This window comes from Diceros bicornis, chromosome 3 (assembly GCF_020826845.1).
Source record: "Diceros bicornis minor isolate mBicDic1 chromosome 3, mDicBic1.mat.cur, whole genome shotgun sequence".
NCBI lineage: Eukaryota > Metazoa > Chordata > Mammalia > Perissodactyla > Rhinocerotidae > Diceros > Diceros bicornis.
Genome location: NC_080742.1, coordinates 94,613,311 through 94,632,220, shown reverse-complemented (window position 1 = coordinate 94,632,220; position 18,910 = coordinate 94,613,311). Strand labels below are relative to the sequence as shown.

At 39.8% G+C, this 18,910-nt stretch overlaps 1 protein-coding gene across 1 annotated transcript in view; it reads right to left on the bottom strand.

Moving 5' to 3' along the window:
- CNTNAP2 (contactin associated protein 2) overlaps window positions 1–18,910 on the bottom strand; it is an 815,107-nt gene that overhangs the window by 184,664 nt on the left and 611,533 nt on the right. Inside the window, exon 10 of the mRNA XM_058532231.1 lies at window positions 7,176–7,412. Coding sequence (XP_058388214.1) covers window positions 7,176–7,412 — 237 coding nt within the window. The remainder of the gene's footprint in view (window positions 1–7,175; window positions 7,413–18,910) is intronic.

The following is an 18,910-nucleotide window of genomic DNA, read 5'->3' as shown; positions in this document are numbered from 1 at the left end:
ATTCAACAACACACACAGGAAAAAAAATCAGTTGTATCCAAAAAGGTCTCAAACCTGGTGGGTATTAGAAAATAGCACAAACTTGAAAAACTGTTATTTATCTTATACCCAAAACTTTGCCCTCTATTACGTTTAGTGTTTTAGAAAGGGCTTGCTCTTACCCACTGAGTTTTTAAATCCCTTCCTCCAGGAAACTTAATTGACCAGGTTTTCCTTTACACCTGGGACCCCAAAGAAAACCCCAGGCCAGGGGGCAATGTTATTTACCACCCCCAAATTCTATAATGAAGTCACTTAAACTTGTCAGCTATCTTGCAGCTTTGACCTTTTGGAATCAAGTCAAAAGTATTCCCTGTCATCCATAAGTATTTATGGACTTTTGTCCAGAAGTATTTTTCTTACTTTTCTCTTCTTTTTTTTCCTTTTTAAAGGTTTAAGCAGATTATCTTCATATGTTTCCATGATATTTTTAAGTTGTATCCTAAAGTCTGAAGATTTAAGGAACATATTAACAGAGAAGGCATATTTTCCTTTCTCAAATAATACTCTAAGAAGAAAAGGAAAAAGAATTCTATTCTTGTTCCTTCAGGCCTTCATCAAAACCCTTAAAATCTCCTGTCCCAGCTGGAAATGAAAAAGAAGCCTGTGAAACACTTCTCTTGTCGCTAGTGTGAAACTCTCCTCAAAGCTGGGATCAAGACTGGGTAGGCAGACCTGAGAAAAAATGGCCATTGTCGCCAACAGCTTAACTAGTGTCATATAGGGATGAGAGTCTAAGATGCATAACTCCAATAGTGCTCCTCTTTTTCTCCCGCACTTGTTTTTAATGTTTTTTATTAATTAATTTTCCCTATAAGGCTTCAAACCCGCTCTAAAAGAGTAGCCCATGGATCTACTCTGCTCCCTGTGCCCTGCCTGGAGCCACGGAGAAGGAGAATTTGTGCAATCCTCAAAGCGCTTTGGGCAAACCCACTTCGTCCCCCGCCATGAAACAATCCTCTAGGAGTCAAGAAGGGAAATCCTCTCTCCCTTAGAGGTTTAACTTGGACTTGAGTCTGAGGTCTCCTTCCAGCAAAACGGAGTCCTGAACTCTTTCAGTGCCTTCCTGTCTCCTGACAGCTTTTGTATTAGGAAGGGACACAGCAGGTGACCCAAGTTGGCCCTTGACAGGAATGGACACTTTGCAACAGGAATTACACTACTGGGCAGGACCCCTGGGATGCAGTGATTGTTGTCTCCAATGACATCTTCCAGAATCTGCATATTCCTCAGTCCATCAGGGTTTAGGCGTTGGAGACCACATGTTCACCTTCAGAATACTATGACTGTGACCATAATTAAGTGGAGTTGACATTTTATGATATTGCCATCACTCCTGAAGTAGCAAAGCGGCAATCCAGTGCTCAGAAGTAATTGAAAAGATGTCAGTTAGACATCTGGCATTTAAGGCTTTTTGGGAAGGATTAAAGAATGACGTGATTTAAAGTAAAAACAAAAACACAAACAAAACAGGGAAGTGGTGCTGAGAATGAAAAGCGAGACTTGCTGTGCGACTGATGTGTGCCAGCTTCTCTATTTGGAAATCTGTTCACATTATCCAGGTGACCCTCACAGTGGAATTAAGAAGTAGGTATTATATATTTCTGAGGATGAGGCTCGGTGGAGTTAAATTTGCTCAAGCTTATACAACCTGCAAGTGAGGAAGCTGGATTCAAATCCACATCTAATTCCACCAACCGTTTTCTATGTAGGGGCTTGAGTTGGCCATAAGCAGTTTCTTCCACCACATGAATAATACAGATCATAAAATGTCAGTCAATGTCATGACCCTCACAGGGAGAGAAGACTTAGCGGGACCACAGTAAGGGTGGTGTGTATTTATGTGACTGTAAGTGATGGTAACACTGCAATTATGGAACCATCCATCCATCACTCTTAGTCACTTTGCAGTCCTATGACCCTGGTCCTTTTAATTTTGGCCTTAATCTGAGTGACAAACGAATGAATGTTTCAAAAGAGAACAGAACTCCCTAGACTTAGAAAGCTGATTCTCAGTATTTAAAGATATGTATTTTTCAACTGCAGTTCTGGTTTGGCAGATGAACGTGAAAATTTTTACAGGAAAAAAAGTGCAGACAAATGACTGAGGGGATATTTTTGTGCCTCTCGATGACGAGTTCTTTCTAAACTTGGCTCAGTGAGGGGATCATAATGAAGAACTGTTTTCAGCAGTCTGGGTGACAGCTAATTCACATCCACTGCTTTCATATACTCTGTATTTTTCTGATTTTGTAGCTGTAAACCACTGAAATGTTTTGAAAATTTCAGTACAGTCAGATTCAGCTACATATTCAAGGCTTTCAGGCACATTAGGTGTTCACTAAATGTTTGTTAAATAAATGAATGGGTAAATGAATATAGCTTACACCTAAATGTGGCCAAAGAGTCTCTGTTCAGATCTTGTATCTTATTTTTTTATGATAATTTCTGCATCCAATAAAATTCTGATTGTTTACTGAATCACAATAACTAAAAAACTTCAAGACTAGGGGTTCTGTTTTTTGTTTTATATCAGCCTGCTTGAAGGCAGCCTCTTGGTGAGGAGCAGTAACACAGTGGTGAGAAAGTGAGCTCTGAGTCAGACTGCCTGCAGATAAATCCCGGCCTGCTACCCACAGGTGTGTGAGCCTTGGGCAAGCTACTACAGCCATCTGTGCCTCAACTTCCTTCTCCGTAAATTGGGGATAATAACAATAGTACCTACCTCATAGAGTTGTTGTGGGTATTAAGTGATGTTAACCCAATTAGAGAGCTTAGCACACTGTCTGGCACATCATAAGTTCTCAATAAATGTCAGCTGTTTTCACTGTTAAGTGCAGGAATTAAGAAGCATTGCAGATTTTTATTAGCATTTGTTTTAGTTTCCTAGGGCTGCCTTTACAAAGCACCACAAACCAGGAGGCTTAAAACAACAGAAATTTATTCTCTCACAGTTAGGGTGGCTAGAAGTTGAAAATCAAGGTGTTATCAGGGCTGCGCTTCTTCGGAAGACTCTAGGGATGGTCCCTCCTGCCTCTCCCAGCTTCTGGTGGCCCCAGGTGTTCCTTGGCTTGTGGCAGCATCATTCCAATCTCTGCCTCCGTCTTCACATGGCCTTCTCCTCTGTGTGTCTGTGTCTCTGTGTCCTCTTCTTTTTTTATAAGGACACTCACATTGGATTTAGGGCCCACCCTAATCCAGTATGACCTTGCCTTAACTTAATTACATCTGCAAAGACCCTATTTCCAAACAAGGTCACATTCTGAGGTTCCACGTGGACATGAATTTAGGGGAAGGGGACACTATTCAACCCATTATAGCATTCAATTACAAAAATAAAACATAGCGATTGCTGTAGCCACTATAGGTCTGTTATTTTCCCTCTGGCTTAAAAACACAGAGAACACACAGAGAGAGTTTGCTTCTAATTATGTTGCTAATTTCTGGCTAGAAATCAAAATGAGGTTGATATAAAATTCTCCAGTGTTTTGGGGTTTACTATCTAAGAAGAAATAGGTCTAATTAGAGAAAATTACCCTTGGCATGGCCAGGAAACTTTCCATTTGGTCCCCAGTGGAGGTCTCATTAATCCTGGGGATGACAGACCCACAGCTAAGCCTTCCATGTTGGCTGGGGTGCTGCTATGTTCCTAGAGGCATCCACAGCCTCAGCCAATGGATTGCCAGGGAGTTCTGCCATGGAGTGCAGCTGTCTCAGCTGAGTTAAATGGCTGCTGGCTGGTGGACATTCTGAAAAGATGGGATACTGCATGGTTATCTGTAGGCAGATGAGATGACTGGCTCTATGTCCAGTTACAGGGTTTCTAGGATGCATGCTTTCGTGCTCTCTCCAAAACAAGAACTTCTCCCCAGTCAGCATTCCTATTTAATTTGCAAGTAGCCCTGGGAGAGCTAACACCTTAATGGTGATCAAATCTTTATAGATTCATTTGAAAAAAGGCCCTGGGAGTAGCTTTTGATAAGAGGTAAGAGGAGGAGAGAAAGGAGTTTCTGGTACATGCATATTTTGCTGGTAGGGGATAGTGACGCTGAGTGCGTCATCTATGAAGCAGAAAAGGATCATCAGGAGGGACCTGCTTGAATCCAGGCTGTCATCCTGAGCTTAATGAAGGGGCAGCACAGGGTAATTTGATTTACAAATTCAATCACATATTCAATCAGAAGAAAGAGAAATGGGGAAAGTAGGTAGGGAATGTGGAAAGATAGAGACAGAGACAGTGTAAAGATTGAGAGTATGCTCCTAGGGAAGGGAGAATGAGAAGGAGAGAGGAAGAAAGGGGGAGAGAAGGGAGGGAGAGGGAGGAGGGTAGAGGAGAAACAGAGAGATTTAAACAGTGTGGGCCATTTGCTACTATTCCCCCCATGGATAACCTAATACCGCACAGGGGAGAGACGTGGCTCATCTGCACCCCACCCCTGGCGGTTGGTCCCATGCCTGTCCTAGCGTGAACCTCTTATATGGCTGTGATACGAGTGTCTCAAGGTTTTATTTTCATACAACTTGGCCCCAACAAGACAATTCTTCCTCCAGTGCCCGTCGCAAGGATGATCACTTCAGAGGCTTTGAAAAAATGGGCTCTGTTAAATGTATTGAGAGATGAATTTTTCAAGGGTAATTTAATTATATGCAATTTTCACCTGAGATGTTACTCCACTCCAGATAGTATGATTATGTATAATGATTTCTGGTTAATAACTAGATATTTTCTAACCAGAGACAGTTGATCCTCAAATGCCTGCAGCAAGACTCTGCCTCTTAGGACTATTCTTCCCAAAAGAGGAACAAATGAGGAAGTTAGAGGTAATCCATCATTGTGTAAAGATTAGAAAATGCAGCAAAATGAAATGAAATTAAATACTGATGTTTTCACCCTCCCCTAAAAACAAGAACAGTTAATATTTTGATGTGTTTTCACACAGTTTACTTTGTGTGTGTGTTTGATTTTGTATAAACAAATCAAGCTGTGCATGGTATATTGGGACCTGCTTTATTCACTTAGCAAAATATTGTGAACATTTTTCCACATCCACAAGCACAGACCTATATCATCAAAAGAAGGCCCACGAAGGACTTTCGTGAGCTCATTCTTTGGTGGATGACTGTGGTGGTCGCTCTTTCTAGAGGCTGAGCTATTGGGCTACGACCCCAGATCTGCGGTGCAGGTACTAGGCTCCCTGGGAGATGAGCCCCACAACAGAGGGGGCTCCTGGCTGGAGGCCTCAGAGGGACAATCCCCCAGTCCATGAACGAGCTTGCAGAGGAAGCTTTCCTGGATGGCCACATGATTCCTTTTAATAAGCACTACCATCATTTTCCCCAAGTCAAGAAGATACTTGTCTTGACTCAGAAGAATGCCCACAGATACTTTCCAAATATATTTTGTAGTTTTTAATTTTAGTTTTTTTGGCTAAAGCTACTAATTGAGTCAAATATAAACTCATCCTGCTAAACAGATATTAAGAGAGTATTCAGGTGTCTTTTGTGTAAACCCTTAGAAATAATGTCAGAGGGAACACACAGGCTTCGTGTGACTTTATCTCTCACACTGGCAAAGCTGAAGGGTATACACCCTGCCTCTCTGTTCAAGACCATTGCCTATTAACCCCCAGAGGTTTTGTATGAGCCACTGTGTTTAACCTAACTCTCCAAAAATAAGGGGATGGTGATTTTCTTTAAATTGGCACTTACGTAGTGGAATCTCTCAAGCATTAGTGCTTACTTGATTGCATTCAGACATCACTTTGGCGACAGTATGACTGCGTGAAATTAGCATCAAGTACAATGAATGGTAATTGCAAGACTGTCATTTCTACAAGTGCAAAATTAATGTGTTCTGCTAACCCGTCCCATTGTGTGCCACAGGAAAATCATGGAACCATGCTGTTCTGAGCAGACAAATGCACTATAATAGCACTGTTAATGTGCTATGGTATTATTCAGCGATGGTGTTCCTTTCCACCTTTATTGTTGTCTCATGCTCATTCTTCAAATCCTGCCTGACCTAATTTGTATGCTCATATGATAGCACTGCCAGACAGTAGCCTGGATGTACAGAGAATGTTATGAAACAATTCTTCCTTCTGTGTGGCATCTTGTGTGAATAATGCCAGCATAAACAACCCTCCACGTATTCATGAGAGTATGAATAGTCTACTTATGTAAAGCCTCTTATTAAGAGATGCACCGACCATTTACAGAAAACTTTCCCCAAATGCTATACATTCATTTAGAAAGAGAAGAGTGGTTTACATGCATTTCAATGGTAGCTTAGGAAAAGTGCCAGCTCTGCCTCTCTCCATCCCTCTTGTTTACGTATGGGAAATGAAGCCACAGATAAGTTGAGTGAATTTCTTCTGGTCACGCAGGACCACAGGGTATATCCTGAATGACAACATGCGTGAGCATTGGGCTCTTATAGTCTGCTGATAGGCTCTGCAGAATTTATTAGGGTCAAAAGACTCATTCAAGACTGAAACACCACAGTAATAACAGATCCTTTAGACTGACTGGTTAGATGTGGTATCTCAGGATTCCTGCCATTTAGCTGAGGTGGAGAACCACTGGCAGTGGCATCCTTTGTAAGAGTAATAATGATGATAATGATAATGACAATACCTGGCCCAAGAGGCTTTCTTGTGAGTCCAGCTTGAATCCAGTCTCTTAGCAGCAGTTGGGGTGGGGTGGGGTGTAGTGGGCAACAAGACCCTGGGCAGCACTGACTGATTCACTGCAGCAATCCTTCAGTCAAGAGAGTATGCTGACCCCTCTGACTTCCTGAGTGGGAGGGTCAGGCCTGAGTCCCCTTTCAGAGTCCACTTACTTTGTCGCTCATCATGAAGGTGTGATGTGGCTATTTGCTCTATAATATTCCAGTCAGTGCATAGTTTGCTGGAATTTGGGGGAAATTCTGCACCACATTCAAAGTTCCTCTCATCTTAAAAAACAACAAAGATTAGGGAATGATTTGGGAGACTTCCTACCTAAGGTGGGAAAAGAATTCTGGACACCTTACCCTCAGAATAAAGTACATTTGTGTACAGCTGAAAAATCATTAAACAGATGATTTGGGCTTAAAAAGATGTGCAGAATGGCTCTGGAAACTGGTTCTGCCTTACCTTTGTTGCAAAAAGTTCCATCATATGCCGTATTGGAGCAATCACAGGAATAACCATGGTATTTTTCTATGCATTTGCCTCCATTCTCACAGTTGGTCCCATAGCTGGTACAGTGGCCTGAGCACCCGGATTTGAATCCAGATGTGACCTTTGCTCTTTCCTCCAAGTCCAGTGTCACTCCATTCATCCTCAGGGAGCGGATGCAGCCCAGGAAGCCCTGCTGGCCTCCAGCACCACCTGGGAAGGACAGAAGGCATGGAGGTCAGATGGAATAACCCCTGCTTTGGCTTCTGTGTTCATTCATCATACTTTGAAAAACTGTGGCAGGAGATGAGACTGCTAAGTGCAGCTAGATTCTCACTTTCAAGTTGGTCCTGCCTAACAGAAAAATGTGAAGCTTTCCCCCCTTGGCTATAATGCCTAATTAAAAGAGGCTTTCTTCTGAGAAGCAATAAATTTGCTACAGAAATAAAATGTTTGAAGATACACAAAAATTATATAAGCAGTTTTGGAAGTCTAATCCGGTTTCCTATAGAAAAGAAATTTATAGAAATCTCTAGGTTCTTTGTTCTTTAATCTCACGGCATTCGGTCCCGTAGAATTATCTACTGAAAGAAATATAAAAATGCAGACAGACATGAATATATTAGCATAGTTAACAAGTCAATTAGTTGTAAGGCATAAATCCATTTGAAATGTGATTGTAAGTCCTGGTTCTTGTCTCAGGAAATGCTTTGCTTTGAAGTTGACGTGAAGGGTTCCCAGGGCTTCTTGTCTGGGGTGGCCGGAAGTTGAAATTGATAATTTTATGCAGAAGTCAGCCACGCCACATTTATTACCATTCAGGTTAGACTTCATTGCTTTTGTCTAAATGCCATTGCAAGACATACAGAATAAAGATCAAGTTCACTGTGAATCTGGGAGTAAGTTACAGAGTTAGATGGAGATTCATGAGCATGGACATATGAAAATATTCCTAGCAAATTTCATAGAAGGGTTCATTGCAGCATTATATCACAAATGGATTTAATTGTGTCTGTAATAACCTTAGCTATGATTTTTTTAAGGAGCTGATACAAAAGGAGGAACTCAAGGTTATGTACATGTCTATATCTTAGAGAAACAACTCCTCTGGAAATTAAATAAAATGAATAGTAGTTAAAATTATTAAAAGAAATACCTGATGGGGAATTAGAAAAAAAGATACTGTTAATAAAATAAAAGTTACTCTTTTTTTGAGGGGTCTGTAGTAGGTACTAGACTAAGCAACTTACATATGTTATTCACCTGATTCTCACAATGACCTGGCAAGGTAGGCATTATTATCATTATCCCCATTGTACAGATGAGGAAACTGAGGCTTAGAGAAGTTCAGAAATTTACTCAAGGACTCAGCTCTGGAGTGGCAAAGTTGTGTTAGATCTGTCTTATTCTCAAGCCTCTGGTCTTAAACACTGTCCTGTGTTGGCCATCTAATACAGAAGAAAAACTTCAGAATCGGGGCCCCACAGATGCACGTTTCTGAGATATAGGTTTGGATGTCTTTGAAAATGGAGGGGTCAGTACGATTGTCAGAGTCTGGGTGAGGTTGGTACTCTGGGGATTGATTCTGATCACTTATTCTATTATCTTGAGAAAAAGTGTACAATCTAGTAGACTCATCAGGCAGGGCTGGTGGATCAAAGGCTTTAGTCCCAAGAATGGATTAACATTTGCTTATGCCTGTAAATCCTCAGCCATGAAATGACAAATGAATTGCTCTATTATCTTTATAAACCCAAGCCTCACAGTTCTTTCATTGGGTAGTACATAGATTTGAATAATAATTCTCCAGGGATTATTTTTTAATAAAACATTTGAATAGAGGATTAGTTGATGGGAGCCCAATGCCTTTTTTTTTTTATCAAAGCTATGGGATAGTAGATGGCAAAAGAACTTATTAAAAATAACCACTTTGAAAGATTTCCCACTTTGCAATCTGCTCGTCGGCTCAGCCTCACACCTCTTTGCCGAAGAGAATCTGGGCCTTTGCTATGATTTGGAAGAATTTCAATCCATAAGTCACTCTTTGTGTGTTAAAATTTCAATTTGGCTTCTATCATTTTTGCAACTATGGCTTTTGTTCTTGCAATAAGGGCTTTCCAAAGGGCCATTTACTAAATAAATGCCTAGCCATTTAAATTTTCACCACTAGTCCATTAAGACAATAATATCCTATCAAAATATGCTGAGATTTTTAAATCGTTGTTTTTAGATATCTCCGTCGCCTTTTCCCTGATCACGAATGTCATAGTTTTTCACTGTGGAAACCATAATCATACCGATAAGCACAATGAAAAAGAATCTGAAATGTTAACTCAGATATAACTACTTTCACTTTAGCAAATAGCCTTTTCTACTTTTATCTATGAAGACACGTATGTGTAAAAAAATAAAACAAAGGAAGAAAAGGGGTCATGATATACGCGTTGTTTTGAAATTTGCTTTTTGCACTAAATATATCATAAAACATTTTCCAAGCAATAAATGTACAATTGGAACATCTTGTTTAACATCTGCATAGCATCTCATTCTGGAGGGCACTATAACTTATTTTGTCATTCCACTACCATTGGACTTGGAAGCTTATTCCAATTTTCATTTTATATGATACTGTAATAAATATCTTTGTAAAAACCTTTGCACACTTGTCCAGTTTTTCCTTAGAATTAATTCTTAGAAGTGTAATTGCCGGGTACAAAGGCATACACGTGTTTAAAGGCACTTGAAATATATTTTCCTCTAAGAAGCATTTATCAATTTGTATTTCACCAGGAGGGTATGAGATTCCCATCTTCTCCACACCAATGCTAAAACTAGGCAGGATCTTTTTGAATTTACAGGCTATAGGGGATAAAAGTTCATTATTTCAATCTGCATTGTTTCAAATACTGTTAGTTGAATAATTTTTCCCCATTCTTAGTTTCTGTTTCTTCATGTTCTTTGCTTTTTGGGGAGAATGGGCGAGGATAAATTTTTATTGATTGAGAACAGTATTTTGGGCTTTCACTCTGTTATCAGTTTGGCAACTACATCCTTCCAGTTTGCGTGTGTTAACTTGTATATGAAGTTTCTTTTTCCCTATGAAAGTTTTGGATGTTTATGTAGTCACATCCATCTATCTTATTGTATGATTTCTGCCTTTTATGTCAGGATTATAAAGATCTTCTGTAATCCAAAATAATATAATTATTCAACTATATTTTCTTCTAGCACTTTTATGATTTTACTTCTCTTAACATTTTAATCTATTATCTATCTGGAATGTATTTTATTTTGGAAATCATTCATATTTATTGGGTCTCAGCAATAGTTGAGAGTTAGAAGAAGAGATTTTTAAAAGACTCTTTAAATGTTAATATGACAAAAATAATGGAGATTTTAAAAGGGCTAATTGCAGGGCCGGCCCCGTGGCTTAGCGGTTAAGTGCGTGCGCTCTGCTACTGGTGGCCCGGGGTTCGGATCCCAGGCGCGCACAGACGCACCGCTTCTCTGGCCATGCTGAGGCCGCGTCACACATACAGCAACTAGAAGGAAGTGCAACTATGACATACAACTATCTACTGGAGCTTTCGGGGTGGAAAAAAAAAAGGAGGAGGATTGGCAATAGATGTTAGCTCAGAGCTGGTCTTCCTCAGCCAAAAAAAAAGAGGAGGATTAGCATGGATGTTAGCTCAGGGCTGATCGTCCTGAAAAAAAAAAAAAAGGGGCTAATTGTAACTTGTTATGCAGCAGTAGATAACTAGTACAGGGAATATTAACCTAAAAAAATTTAAAAAAACAAATAAAAAGGGCTAATTGGCAGAGCAAATAAAACTAGAATAGATCATATTTTTATTACATCATTAAGGTAAGCATTTAGATATATGTATGTATTCAGGCCTCATTTTAATAAGGGGTTTAAGGGGCCAGATTTTTCCATCTGTCTGCCTCTCTGTCTTTGATTCTTTCTCGTTTTGGGTCTTTCTGAGTTTCTACACCTATCAGTCTTTCTTCCTGCCTTTGTGTATGTCTCTCTATCAGGACTGTTGACAGGGGTTAGTTGTGTGGTTTTCATCAAATCACTTAGCCTCTCTCAGCGTCAGTTTCCTATCCATAAAAAAGAAGATTGAACTAGATGATGTCTCTGGTTCCTTCCAGCTCTAAATTACTCTGGTCCATGTTGTACAACCCTCTGTGCTTATGTGTCTCCTTCTCTCTATTTCAGTAAATTAGTCTCAATTTCTCCTAAAGTTCCTTTTCCTTTTTGTACTGCTGCCTGACCTCTTTTTCCCTTCTCTTAATTGACCATAAAATATGACTGTAGTCTAAATTGTATTTGTTGCTTTCATTAAATAAAGTTTTGTACTCCCCCTTCTTAATTTATAAAGCAGGTAAGTGGAATGCCATTTCTCTCCCTATAAAGGAAACTAAATAAATTATGCTCTTTTCTTACTTAGATGGCCCCTGATTTATTGAATGGGTCAGTGAGCTGAAAAGTACTTTTGCTGATCTAGTCGATATGAAGAAAAATCTTTTGTCCTGAAAATGGTCATTATATATTATGCAAAAGATGTTAATGCACTAGAACCAGTGATAATTATTTGAGTTCAACTTTTGTGCTCTATAGAAATCTTTCTTGGTGACAAATGTCATAAGTTTAAAATGTAGGTCTGCAAGCAAAAATGCTACTTAACCTTCGTTAATTAGAAAATCAACACATTGTCATTGGAGAGAGCCCCCTGCCATGCGAGGGCTTCATGCACATTAGTCAGACCTGTAATAATTATCCAAGGTGAGATGTGGGTTTAAATTGTGATCATTTTTCATGTGAAATGCTATTCAAGTATTGCAATTAAAGATTAATTATGAAAATGCTATAGCTACCCATAATGAATAATACAACCATCAAATGCACAGAAGATTGGGGCAAAATAAGCTGGTATTAAATTAAACAAAGAGGACAAAATAATGATCAAGAGGAATTACAAAAAATACACTGTCCTCAACCTCAGAGCTTAATAGTTTTCTAAGCAGCTAAGTTCCAGAGGGCCTTTGTCCAGAGTGACTGGCCCCTCATTCGTCTTAGAAAGGAATCATAGCAAAGCTCACACACGGGGAATCTAATTTATCTGTTCACTAAATATTTATTTCATGCCCACTATCATTCAGGCTTTGACTAGATGTTTAGAAGGTGCTATGAAGCAAAACACACACAAGTCTTTGCCTTTGTAGAGCTTATATTCTTGCAGAGGGAGAGGGAAATTTAACAGTAAACTCAGTAAGTAAGTAAAGTATGTCATGTGTTAGAAGGTGACTCCACCATGGGAAAACAGGCAGGCAGCGTTAAGTTGGATCTGGAATAGGAGTGGAGTGGGGGATGTTATGATTGTAAATAGGGCCTAGGGTAGACCTCACTGAGAAAGTGACAGAAAGAGTATCCATGACTATATCCCTGGGAAGAGGGCTCCAGGGCAGAGATAGGGGGCGCTGCCTTGCAGCTGGGGGAGGCAGGTGGGGAGGGCAAGGAGGGGTGAGATGGGAGGGCTGTGGGATGATCAGCAAAGCAAGCAACTGACCACCAATCAGTTCACACGTGTAAGGAGCTACGAAAGACATTTCTAAAAAGATGGAGGAGATATACTTTTCGCCTGCAGGTTAATATAAATGTAATCACAAATGGCCACGCTATGGTGGAGGCACAATGTGATATACGAGAGGCAGCGAACAGGGGTGAAGAAAGCGTGAGCTGTGGTCACAAAGATCTCCTTTTGTATACTGGCTTTGCAGCTCACTGCTCTGTGATCTTCCCAGAGCCTTCTGGGGCCTCAGTCTCCTTACGTATAAAATTGGCATAACAATATGCACCTTGCAGGGACATAGAGATAATAGGTGATAATACACCCCTTTGTACTAACACCCAGTTAATGGAGCTGTTATTATTATTATTATTATTATTACGGTTATTCAGTATAAAGAAAATTCTACAGAAGCACAGAGTTGGAATAAATTAAATATGGCTGAGATGAGTGTATAAACATCTGATATCAGAGATCTCAAGAGTGTTATGGAAGGCACTGGCTCCCCAAAATTCGTATGTTGAAAGCCTAACCTCCAATGTGACTGTATTTGGAGACAGGGCCTTTAAAGAGGTAATGAAGGTTACATGAGGTCATAAGGGTGGGCCCCTGATCTAATATGACTGGTGTCCTTTATAAGAAGAGGAAGAGACACCAGGGATGTGCGCACAGAAAAATGGCCATGTGAGGACACAGCGAGAAGGCAGTGGTCTGCAAACCAAGGAGAGAGGCCTCAGGAGAAACTAACCCAGCTCCAGAATTCTGAGAAAATAGATTTCTATTGTTTAAGCTGCCCAGTATTGTGTTATGGCAGTCTAAACAGACTAATACAGTGAGTAAAGGGTTAACATCAAGTTTGGGGTGGTCCAGACCTGCCTGAGAGAATGACCTGGGAGTCCCTCTTCTGACTGCACTGTTTTCTTGGGAGGTACAGTGTTAGGATGGGTGTTTTCTCTCTCTTGTCTGCTCTATGGGACTGTATCTGCTTTGGGGGAGCTGTGAGCTGGCATGGAGGCCTTGAACCTGGGACTGTAGTGGTATAAAGCATTGGTGGGAAACAGAGCTGTGACTTGCTTGAGTCCAGGTGACCCACTCAGATCTTGGCTCTTCTCCGTGGCAGCCACACCTGGCCCATGTAGGTGAGGGGGCAAAAGCAGCTACGTGCTTGGACAGGCTGGGCCTCCCGGAGTTGTAGATGCTGTACCTGCTGGGTCTCTTGTTCTATATGTTATCATTGTCTCTCAGGTCTTGACTATCAACTTGAACCCATAAAAAATCCCTGTGGTGTCAGTACAGGTGTGTAAAATAAAAACCCAGTTATCTGGTTAAGCTGAGGACCTTAGAATGGCCACAATTCTTCAGCCGTGGAGGGAGTTAAAGGATGTTGGATCACATTATTCTGTGCAGAGCTGTGTGATTGACAAGTATCTATCAGGGATGCCTCTGTCAGCTAGATATTGCAGGGCATATATGAGCAACTCAGAGAGCTGGCTTTTGGAGAATTGCTTTTTCAGATAATGCTCATGAGTCCTCATTCATAACTTCAGTCAATAGGATGGATTTTTTTTTTTTAGTTCATTACCACTGCATGGATTTTCTTATGTCCTCAGAGTAAAAGACACGCAGAATATGTGAATCCAAACTATTTAAACTAGAAGAAAACTTCAAAATAGAGACTAAGGGAATACTGGGTTTCCAAGAGTAGAGAGCTCTTATATGTGTCTAAATGTGAATTGCTCTGTGATGGGAATGGAGCTAAGAGGTCCGAATTCATTCTGGAGGCTATGGTAGCATGGCAAGCATGATAAAATATTAGCTATTTCAAAAGCTAATATTTACTGAATACTAGCTGTACCAGGTACTGTTACAAAATTTTCATGTTTTAACTCTCAGAGATAGATATTATTATTATCCCCATTTTACAGTTAAGGAAACTGAGACCAAGAGAATTGATTCGCCCAATGTTACACAGCTACCAAGGTCAGAATTCACTCCCAAGCTTTCTGGCTTTTAAGCCTGCACTCTTGCTATGCTATAGCTGCCATCTTGATTTTTGGGCTTGCATAATATGAGACTCTTCTCCTACATCTAACATGCTTCTAGGCATTGCTGTTCTTAGGTATGGAAAATGCTGCCAGAATGATTAATATCTGAGCTAAGTCATTCACTACTTGGCAGAATATTGTCCCTGAAGCCACAAGGGAGATGGCTGAAGCTGAAAGCGGGATATAATGCTCACAGTTCAGAGGCAGGAACATAGATGCTGAAACTGGACTCTGGGTCAACAGAGGAGACACTTTTTTGATGCCATTGTTGAAGTCATATCTTTTCTTGGTGCAAAAGCTTAATATTGAAACTTTATAACCAAAGCAGTTATGGACTTTGGTCCTCGGATGGTGGGTGGTTGGTCATCTCCCTTTACTTGGTCTGACAGTGCTATCTCAGAGAGCTGTTGCTCTGCAGCAAGTCTTACAGGTCTAAGTCCCTCACAAAATGAGGACTGAGAGAGAATACAGTCATAAACCACCATATCCCAGCCAGATCCAAATTGTAGATTATTAATAGTTACTTTAGCAAACTTCAATGCAAACCCAAATTTCAAACACGTCAGGTTAGAACTCTGTCTAAATATTTCTTTTACAAATATATGTATGTTATCGCCAATATTGTATGTCCTGCTGGTGAGTTGTGCTCATCTTTGGAGAAAAATAAGCATCTTCTTATTGCTGATCTTAACATATCACATGTCCCCCCCCCCCATCACACACTCACACACACATACACACACACACAAAGCCTGGAACCTGACCCAGGTTGGTCTACCTCTTTCACTCTCTCTCTCTGTCTTTATTATCTGTCTGTTAAAGTCTTGATTTTTTAAACAACCATATCCAGTCTCTTCTCATCCAAGGTCAAGAATCCTCAGTGCTCTTATCCATCCATCATCTTGTTCTCTCACTTCAGACTCCAGACATCAAACAAGCCGTTGCAGATGTTAGTCTCAGGTCAAGGCTGGCTTTATGGATCTAGGAGGGATCAGCATAGCCCTGATAACCAACTTTCCAGGATGTATGAAATTTCCAAGGCAAGAGGGTGGAGGAAAAAGAAGGGAAGCTTGGAGAGGGAGGGAAAGAGAGGAGGTAGCAGAGAGGCTGAGAACAGAAAAGTGGGGTGTTTTGAGGTCAGGATTGCAAGGAGGGCATGGTTATGAATGTTAAATAATACTGGGATGTCAAGGAAAATAGGAAAACAGTAAAAGCATATTTGATTCAGTTATTTTTGAGACAGACTTTTCAATGTAGTAATGAGATACTTATTAGTGAGGGAATGAGTAGTGAGAGAAGAGAGTTATCCGGTAAAGATACTCTACTGGTTTAAGAATCAATTACAGCAGAAGATGCTGTTCCTGTCTGGGTGGGAGGGAGGAATTTTGAAGTTGTGTGTGGGGATGTGAGGGATATCCGACGTGGGAACAGGAAGGGGTTGAGGCAGATGGGAGCTAGAGGTTCCATAACCTGAGGCAAGAGTTTTCTCCACACCCTCAACTTTCTGTGAGGAGCACAGTTCAGAGCCTGAGCGTTTCCTCTCCCTTTAGGTAGACAATAGCAGAGAATGCCTTTGGTAATCTCAGGGGAATGACCATGAGCTCACAAGAAAAAGCAAGGAGACATCTGAGGAGAGCAAACACTATGAAGGAAGAACAACAGCACCACCTGTACCAGGAGAGGCAGAACCATGAGAGAGCAGAAAAACAGGAAACTAACATAACAGACGTCTTAATTATTGTGCTGATATGATGTAGCAGCAAAATTAGCATAATGATACCTTCATGACGTTGGAAACATGGGGTGATGACAAACTATTACCAAGAATTGGTTGGAGATATTGAGAAGGAAAAAATTATAATTGTTGAAATAAAGATTTCTGTGGAGGGGCTGAAGAACGGAATAGATAGAGAAGAAGAACATTCTAGTGGGTTGGGATATTGGGTCAATAAACCCTCCCAAAGGCAATGGGAAAGGATAAGAGATTAAAAGAATGAAAGTAAGGTTAAGAACTATGGAGGGAAGAAGTGTCAATATTTGCATAATAATAACCTCATAAGAGAAGAGTGCCAAGGAGAAGGAACTATTTGAAGAAATAATGCCTCAGAATTTTCTAGAATAAACAATACTAGACTTCAGATCGAAGGGGCTCATAAAATGCTAAACAGAGTAGATAAGAAAAAACCCCACACCTGCACCTATAGCTGTGGTTATTAACCTGAAGCCCACAACCCAGGTGTTCATATACAGGAGCCAGGAGGCTGGAGAACACAGACGGGAAAAAGCTGACGTGTTCATTTTCACTAACTTCTATAAGAAATTGAACATTTGCTTCAATTAGCAATGTAGGAAAAAGCACAGTAGTATTAGCGGTATCTGTGTCACTGTCGCCAACAGAAAATCATAGATATATTCATATTATATCACGGTTGTAGACTTTTTTGAACTTTCATTTATGATCATGATGAATTTCAAATTATGATGGTTATGAGACCTGATGCTAGACTTGTTATTTAAAGCACTAGTAATGAAGCACATATATTTCTACTGTATCACAAATTTCTTGTTGTAAATGTTTTGATAAATATATTTGGTTTCTTTTGTATTCTGCATATTTTATTTTATTCATATAAACAGTATTCTGAGAAGAGAGACATAGACTTTACCAAACTGGCCCCCAAAAGGTTAAGAATCCCTGTATTATAGTGAAGCTAAGAAACACTAAAGGAAAAAAAGGAGAGGTTCAGAAATAAGAATGTAACTTAAGTCTATTTTCTCAATAGCAACATTGTCTACAAAAGAAAATGTCTTCAGAGTGTTGATTCAAATATGGGAACCAGTCAAGATATTTGCAGGAATGTGAGGTCTCAGAAGGATTCACCTATGTAGTCTTTCTTAGAAAAATTGCTCTTGTATAAAAAGGGAAATGAATCCAAGAGGAGATAAGATACGGGAAATAAGAGTAAGTAAAAAGAAAAACTTAATAAATATTAGTGTTTTCTAATAAGTAATTAAAAATAAGTATATGCATAAGATTCTGCAGTGAAAACTGTAGATGATATCAACACGGCAGTTTGTGAGGTGGAAGGAGATCAGTGTGTTTTGGTCTCTTATCTTTTTCAGAAGGACAGAGATATTGATACGTTTTTGCGGATGTTAGAGAAAAAAAGTTTAAGTATGCGTCTTAGTAAGTCATAGGAAGCTGCCAGAGGAGTGAAAGTAGAATGTACAACCTTCAAACCAGTGGACTAACATTCAGTTTAATCAATAGAAAGTAGATGGGGGGTGGGGATGGTGTGTGAGTAGGCAAACAAAAAAAACCTCAGTAAATGGAAAACACACGGTAAAGTAATGGAAATATACCCTAATATAGCAGTAGTTACAATAAATGACTAAAAAGACAGATTCTCAAATCAGATTTTTAAAAGATTCAGCATTATGATATCTAAGAGACACACTTAAATAAAAGGATACAAACGCTCAGCAAATATTAACAATAACAAGAAGGATTGCGTGGTAGTTTTAAGAGCAGAACTAAAACTGTGAGATGAAAAACTTCATAGGGAATAAAGATCACATACTGAAATAAGGAACAATAAATCAAAAAGATCATGAATACATCTAACTAGCAAAATAGCCTCACATTATACAAAGCCACCAATGATAGAACTATTGATAGAAATAGATAATTGAACTAATAATGTTTGAGATTTACATTCAGAAACTGATCAGTCAAGCAATAATTAGTGACATTAAGTACACACATACCCTATGACTTAGCAATTCTCCTCTATACACACACACACACACACACACACACACACACACACACATGAGAAACCCTCATAGAGGTAACAGGAGGCCATGTATAAATATATTCACTGAAGGGTTATCTGTGGTAGCAAAGAGTTTGGGGAAACCCAGGTACTTAACATTAGAGGATAGAATAGATAAAGTGTGGATATACACATGATGGATCACTAGACACATAGTATTCACAGAGCTACACAAATAGATCTTAAAAACATAAGCCTGAGTTAAAGAGTAAGAAACAGAATGAGATTTGTACTACAATCCCATTTATATAAATTAT